At 32.6% G+C, this 8,427-nt stretch overlaps 1 protein-coding gene across 2 annotated transcripts; it reads left to right on the forward strand.

The window, feature by feature from the left end:
• Nucleotides 1–5,095: 5,095 nt before the first annotated feature.
• On the forward strand, nt 5,096–7,056 carry LOC107483332 (putative stilbene synthase 2). 2 transcript variants are annotated; one of them, XM_016103954.3, is made up of 2 exons: nt 5,096–5,363; nt 5,694–7,056. In XM_016103954.3, exons 1-2 carry the CDS (start codon nt 5,186–5,188, stop codon nt 6,683–6,685), a joined length of 1,170 nt encoding a protein of 389 aa, XP_015959440.1. In that variant the 5' UTR covers nt 5,096–5,185; the 3' UTR covers nt 6,686–7,056. The 2 variants fall into 2 exon arrangements, with proteins under 2 accessions (XP_015959440.1, XP_052116225.1); XM_052260265.1 differs by having other exon boundaries at nt 5,102–5,285.
• The last annotated feature ends 1,371 nt before the right edge of the window (nt 7,057–8,427 follow it).

The following is an 8,427-nucleotide window of genomic DNA, read 5'->3' on the forward strand; positions in this document are numbered from 1 at the left end:
TTTCCAGAGAGTTATGCCAGAACTGTGCCAGTGTTGTGCCTGGGGCACGAGAACACCCACGTGTACGCGTGGTTGACGCGTGCGCGTCGATTGGCAAATTTTTAATCCACGCGTTAGCGTGCATGACGCTTGCGCGTCGATGAAGTTTTTGAGGCCATCCGCGCGTGCGCGTGGACCTGTTTTCATCCTAAAGTTGATTTTTGAGTTTTAAAAGCCAAATTTTATACTTCTAAGCCTCCGATCTCACCACTTATATCTTAAATCATTATGACATGCCTAGCTATTAAAAAGGGGCTAGTGAATGAGGTAACTTGCGAGTGAAGCAAGGGAAAAATGCATGATCAATGAGGATCATTGATGATTATGTGAGATGTGGAGGATGGTGGTGGAAGTGCTTGTTATGCCATTAGCCGAAGGGCCGTAATTGTTTATATATTGGCTGGTTCTGGATTGAACCATGAGCCGGAATAGCTGTGTATGCTATGAATATTGGCTGGTTATGGATTTAACCGTGAGCCGGAATGGCTGATATGGATGTTGATCCATGGATGAGAATTCTTGCATGTTTATGCTGAATTATTGATAATTGTGATTTGCACTTCCACTATCTGAGATACGAGTTTCCCTGGGTAGTAGCAGTGGCTAGCCACCACGTGCTCCAGGTTGAGACTCGAAGCTCTTTTGGCCCTATGTCATAAGTGTGGCCGGGCATTGTGAAAGACCCGGATGAGCTCGCCCCCGTAAATATTCACCAGTGAAGGTGATGGATATAGATCATGATTATGATCAAGTTTATGACGAGTATAACTCGAGTTGGGGATGCGTGACAGAGGGACAGTCCAATGGTTAGCTACCAGGACTTGTCGGGTTGGCTCTATAACCGACAGATGATATCATCAGCCACTAGGGACAGGCATTCATCATATGCATACTATATGAATTGTTTGAGATTGCCTATTTGAATACATATTACTTGCTAATTATCTAAATGCCGTATCTATTTCCTATTTGTATATCTCTTGTCTCATATAACCGTGTTTGCCATATTATACTCCTGCTGGTGGTTGGGAGGTCTGAAGGATTTGGAAAGGGAAGAATTAGTTAGTGAGGCATGCTGGAGACTTCTAGATTTGCGAAGATCCTTTGTTCTCGGGGCTATGTTTTGGTTTATATGTTTTGCTTAGATACTTTTATCTCCATTAAATAATTCAAACTGTGATGACTCCTCTTATGGGAGATTTTGGAGATTAGGTTTTATGTATTTGTGTCCCTTTGGGTTTCCTTTGGGGTTTTCCTTATTATATCATATGTATATATTGTTATGCTCGGATCGGTTATCTTCGCAGCCGGATCTTGAGTCTTGATATTCCTGTTTTTGACACTCCTTTGTATATATATAATCACGCGTTGGTTATCCTTGTTCGTTACGTTATCGATCGGAGTGTTGCGCTTTGAGTTGCGATTGGTTTTTGTTTACCCCTTTTTCTACAAAGGCTCCTAGTTATAATCAATTATTCATACTACTATACGTACTAAATTTTTATTTTTAGAGGTCGTAATACCTTGCCATCTCTGAATTATGACTTAAGCATAAGACTCTGTATGGTAGGGTGTTACAATTCACCTTGTTTGTTGGGGTATAGGTTAGATTGTTTTTTGCTAACCTTCTCTTTTTAATGGATATTTTCTTCTGTTTCTAGGTCACAATCTCCTTTTCAGTGCTTTCCTTGGTTGCCTTCACTTCTTTGATTTCAAAATTTGGGTGTTGTGTGATGGTTGGTGTGTACCCTTCATCAAGAATTTCTTGAATTGGTGGTTCAATAAACTCACCTTCTATGCCGTTCTCTGCTTCATTGGAGTGTAGATTCCCATAATTGTTTTCATCCCTTACAACCTCCTTTGTTTGTGCATTTTTCTTCGTTTGTGCATCTTCCTCCTTTGTTTTTGCATCTTTCTCTTCTTCCATGTGTGAGGGTGGAGAGTTCTCTAATTCACTGGAGTATGAACTCCTTTAATTCATTTCCTCACTTTCTTTCATAGGATCTTGCATTATATCTCTCAGGAAGGAATTTGCTTGTTCCTCTTCCTGGGACTTGATAATCAACTGCACATATTTCTCTACATTTTTGACACTCGTCCTTATATCATGTAAGAATTCTTTCATGAGAAGCTCAAGAGCTGATGGTTCTTGATATGAATAAGGAGATGGTGGCTTTTGATATGAATAAGAAGGAGATGATGATTCTTGATGAGAATAAAAAGAGGATGGTTCTTGGTATGAATAGGGAGATAGTGGCTCTTGATATGGGTAGAGAGATGATGATTTTTGATATGGATAGAGAGGTGGTGGTTCTTGGTATGAATATGGAGATGGTGGTTCTTGATATGAATATGGAAATGGTGATTCTTGATAGTTGGAATATGGAGCACTGAAGTTTCTTTGGTTTTGACTTTGCCAATCAAATTTTGGATAGTTCCCCCATCCACAATAATATGAATCACTACTTGGGTGTGAGTAGTAACTCATGTGATCTCTTTCCATTATTTTTCCTTAGCACAAAACACCAAATAGAATTTAACGCACCATGTGGTAAACAGGCAAGTAAAGAAGAAAAAACATAAAGAAAAATAAAAATAATAGAAAAAATGAAAATAAAATAAAATATAAAAGAAAACGAAATAAAAGAAAAATAGAATAAAGAAAATAAAATGAGTAAATAAAATAAAATAAAATAGAATAGAATAACTAATAAGCAAAACGGAGTATAAAATTCAAAGTTAATAACTAAAATAACTAGGAAGAGTAAAACAACTAAGGGGACACCAAACTTAATTTCAGAAATTAAGCAAAAAATAAATAAATAAAATAAATCGAAATATTTTTTAAAGAAATAAGTTAAATAAAATTAAAGCAAAAAACGCCTAATCTAAGAAATCAAACAACCAGTAGTTGTCAATCATAGTCAATCTCTGACAACGGCGCCAAAAACTTGGTGCAGAATTTACAACCACAAACTAACCGGCAAGTGCACCGGGTCGTACCAAGTAATACCTCAGGTGAGTGAGGGTCGATCCCACGAGAATTGATGGACTAAGCAACAATGGTTAAGTGATTTACTTAGTTAGACAAACAGAAAATGGTGTTGAGAGTTCAAATTGCATTGAACAATAATTCAGAATATCAGAAAATAAGCAGTAAACAAGTTGTGAATAATATATGGAGAAACAGTTAAGGCTTCAGAGATATCTATTTTTCGATTGACTTTTCTTACTAACTATTTTAATCATACAAGATTTAATTCATAACAAACTATATGTGACTAAACCCTAATTCCTTAGACCTTTTTAGTCTCCTCTAAAATTTATCAACCGCCAATTCCTTGGTCATTTAATTCCAATTAGAGGGTGAAATTCAATTCTTGTTTATATGCCACAGAAATCCTAATTAACCAAATATAAAAGGATTATATGTCATGTATCCCGTTAAGTCCAGATAATTAGAAATTTAGGATAATATGTTTTCAAGTTGTTGTTCAAGTAAAGAGCTTTTCCAAATTATACAAGAACTCAATTAGAAAAATGGTCATACTTCCGTTCCACCCAAATTCATAAGATAAAGAACGAAAACAATTCTTGAAATATAAATCAGTACATGAATTAAAATAGAAAAATAATAGTATCAATCCATACAATAGACAGAACTCCTAACCTTAACAGTGAAGGTTTAGTTGCTCATGATTCAGAGAGAAAAACTATGATTTTGAAAAGACTGTAAATTGTGGAATGAGGTAGAAGAGAAAAGATGAGATTCTTTTCCCTTTTATATCTAATCCTAATTAATGTAAAATATATTTTCTAAAACTAAATAATATCTTTTCCTATTTTTAAATAAAATAAAGTTTAAATCAGAATTAATAGGAGATTGCGTGCTTGCTTCTTGGAGAGTTGGGGACCTTGATTCCTTAATAATCCACGCCTAACTTGAGAAATCTCAAGTTAGGCGCAGCCTTGGCCGAATTGATGGAGAAGAAGTATAGACTATTATATATCGTTAGAAAGCTCTGAAAGTTAGCTTTCCAAAGTCACTAGAATCACGTCAATTGGACCTCTGTAACTTGAGTTATTTAGGTTTGAGTGCATAGAAGTCAGGGTTGACAACATAATTCGCCTTCTTCTCTTTTTCTGGGGAAACTCCATCAAATCCAGCCAAATGCTACCTAAAATAAACAGAATTGCACACGACTCAAAGTAATATTAATAGTGGCTAAAAGATAATTAATTCTTAATTAAACTCAATAAATTAAATGCAAAAGTAATAAATATATTAATATTTTTTTGGTGACAATAAATATATTAATATATACATACATAAATATATTTTAATATAAAATATTTTTAAAATAATAAATATAATATTTTTTTTAAAAAATTAAATATAAAACATATAAATACATACAAATGATTATATTATTGTTTAATATGTACAAGCTATGCAAGACTAATTAATTAAGGCCCGACTCATGTGGTGTGGTAGATATATAGAGGCGGGGAGTGACTCTTCATTGTCAGCATCCACCAAACTCCTCACACACCCAGTCAAATACATCGTCTTTGAATATCGAAATTTATATAAAAATAATAAGATTACTTAACTATAAGTAAACGTAATTAAGTACCGCATGCTAATAAGTAACTCACAAACATTTTTAATTCGAGAGATTTAATTTCAACATGACATGGATATAATGGTAATAAAAAGCACGTGTACCCAAAACTATGATATTTCTAACAAACCAAATCAAAGTCGATTGCCATAAAAAGAAAAAAAAAAGCGAAACAACAAATAAATATAATATATTCTACCAAACACAAAATATATACATACAGCACTATAAAGAATTAAAGAAATATACCACCAATCTGAGCCGCCATCCACAATATCATGAATTAAATAATAAAACAAACAAGAAGTCAGAGAACATCGTTTGAGCACGCTTTTTCTATGTATGGTCCATTTCGTCCATTCAATGCCACATATGCCCCTACTCTCATGCATATAAATATCCCCCCTCCCCCTGCCTAAGTCTTCACCAAAATCCCAAAGAACATAGCTAGTAAGCTTTGCTATCCCAAACAACATAGCCAAGCTTTGCTATTCCAACAAACACAGCTAAGAAAATTAAAGATGGTGTCGGCGAGTGACATCCACAAGATTCAAAGAGCAGAAGGTCCTGCAACCGTATTAGCGATTGGCACAGCAAATCCACCAAATTGTGTTGATCAGAGTACATATGCAGATTACTATTTTAGAGTAACTAATAGCGAGCACATGACCGACCTCAAAAAGAAATTTCAGCGCATTTGTGTGTAGTTTTATAGTTTTGTTTTATTTTAAATATTTATCAAAAAAAATTCATCGTTTTACATTTATATTAATTAATACGTAATAATTAACATATTCTACGATATATCATACTTACTGCTTAATATTAATAATAACAATAACTATTTAATGAGAAAATTATTTTTATAATTATAAGTTTGGAAAAACTATTAAAATAGCATCTAACGATTCAAATCACTACAAAAATAACTCAAGATTTACAAATGTGACAAAAAATAATAAAAATAGTGATAAACAATTTTTATATTTGACAAATAACTTGATGGATGTGAATTACATATTATTTCAGGTGAGAGAACACAGATCAAGAACAGACATATGTATTTAACAGAAGAAATACTCAAGGAGAATCCTAACATGTGCGCATACAAAGCACCGTCCTTGGATGCAAGGGAAGACATGATGATTAGGGAGGTACCAAGGGTTGGAAAAGAGGCTGCAACCAAGGCCATCAAGGAATGGGGTCAGCCAATGTCTAAGATCACACATTTGATCTTCTGCACCACCAGCGGCGTTGCGTTGCCTGGCGTTGATTACGAACTCATCGTACTCTTAGGGCTCGACCCAAGCGTCAAGAGGTACATGATGTACCACCAAGGCTGCTTCGCTGGCGGAACTGTCCTTCGTTTGGCTAAGGACTTGGCTGAAAACAACAAGGATGCTCGTGTGCTTATTGTTTGTTCTGAAAATACTTCAGTCACTTTTCGTGGTCCTAGTGAGACAGACATGGATAGTCTTGTAGGGCAAGCATTGTTTGCCGATGGAGCTGCTGCGATTATCATTGGTTCTGATCCTGTTCCAGAGGTTGAGAATCCTCTCTTTGAGATTGTTTCAACTGATCAACAACTTGTCCCTAACAGCCATGGAGCCATCGGTGGTCTCCTTCGTGAAGTTGGACTTACCTTCTATCTTAACAAGAGTGTTCCGGATATTATTTCACAAAACATCAATGATGCACTCAGTAAAGCTTTTGATCCACTAGGTATATCTGATTATAACTCAATATTTTGGATTGCACATCCTGGTGGACGTGCAATTTTGGACCAAGTTGAAGAGAAGGTGAACTTGAAGCCAGAGAAGATGAAAGCCACTAGAGATGTGCTTAGCAATTATGGTAACATGTCAAGTGCGTGTGTGTTCTTTATTATGGATTTGATGAGAAAGAAGTCACTTGAAGCAGGACTTAAAACCACCGGAGAAGGACTTGATTGGGGTGTGCTTTTCGGTTTTGGTCCTGGTCTCACTATTGAAACTGTTGTTCTCCGTAGTGTGGCCATATGATGCAGTTTATTATAGCTCACTGCATATATGTGATTGTGTTACTTTTTAATAATTATCTTTTGCTTAAGAATAAGGGTTTGATTGTATTGTTAGCAGAGTGAAAACTTAGACAAAAATGTCTAACGTAATTCTTTTTGTGAAGATTTATTATTATCAACGTTTGTAACTATTAGTTAACAAATATATCAAATTTTTTTCAATTGAGCAACATGATATGTACTAATATTTGGTTTGTAATTTCATTTAAAAACAACTATAAGCGCCTTCGCATGAGGTTTCATTGAAGATAAAGTCAAAAAGTATTTGGTATAATAGTAGTACAAGGCTTGATGTATTATGTATTTGTAATCTCATATATAATTATATAATAATGTTACTTTTATTGTCTAATTTTTAATATGTTGTTATCCAAGTTCGAATATAATAAAATTAATTTTATAGAAAACGAATACTCATCATATCATCTTGTCCGAGTTACAGACATTAAATTAGCATAATAGATTAGTGCACAAAACTGCTCACGATTTTTTTTTATGTATAACAAGATTAGTGGAATGTGTTAATTAATTTATTTTTTTAAATTAAATACAACTAAATTTTTTATTTTTCTATGCATTTTTTATTTTTTTAACTGATTTTTATTGTGTTAATAATAATAAATTATTTGACTAATTTAATTGAACTTAGTTATTAAAATAACTTCGTCATATAGTATTATTGTATTTAAAAATATCTTTAAAAAATCCAGAAATAAAAAAATAATCTTTATACTCTTTTATATCTATTTACTTTTAAAATATTATTAAATAATATTTTATAAATAATAAAAATAAAACAACCAAACTTATATCAATTATAATAATAAAAATAAAATAATCAAATAATTTAATTTTTTTTATTTTTTATTAGAATTTACTTCTAGACTGAATTATGAATATATATTCAAAATTTCTTATTCGATTTTATTATGTACAGATTGAATTTTGATATAATCTAATAAATTTGTGGATCAAATTATACCTGTAAATTTCAAATATATAAATAAATAATGTAGATCTTGTGAATTGGATCCATATTTGTACCGCCCTGGGTAAAGCACTAGAGCATCACCTATTTCATACGTTTGATGCAGTGGTATTAATTAGGCAATCCAAATTTGGTCAATTCATTTTTCTTATTCGGTTATGTTTTCTTCATGCATCTTTGATAATACTTAGCAAGAGAGAATATATATATATATATATATTAAGAAATCCTATTTTGATGAATAAAATTTTTTTTTTTTTATTAAGGGGGGGGATGTATTATTGCATGCTGATGTTGACACAAATAGTGGAATATTTTAAACAAATGTGATATATTTTGCCGAATGATTTATATATCAATAGTACATGCAACTGGCATATTAATTATACGTTAATAACATGAGTGAGGAATAGAGACAGCAATGACTACCTATTGAACGGGTATTCTCTTCTTCTCGTCTTCGTTTAAAAATTTTAATAAACTTTTATATTTTTGGTTTAATATGTTAATAAAATACTATTAATTAATTTTAATAAATTGTTACAAAAATTTAGGAATTTAATTTTTTATCTAAATAAAAAATTCATTAATGTTCATTTTGTAACAAAATAAGAACATTAATGCTTTAATATTTTTATTAGTCAATTTTGCAAAAATAACAATTTCGTTGCTGTTTTTTTAGATATTTATCAGGTTTTGGTATAACACTTAATTAT

Source organism: Arachis duranensis, chromosome 4, assembly GCF_000817695.3.
Source record: "Arachis duranensis cultivar V14167 chromosome 4, aradu.V14167.gnm2.J7QH, whole genome shotgun sequence".
NCBI lineage: Eukaryota > Viridiplantae > Streptophyta > Magnoliopsida > Fabales > Fabaceae > Arachis > Arachis duranensis.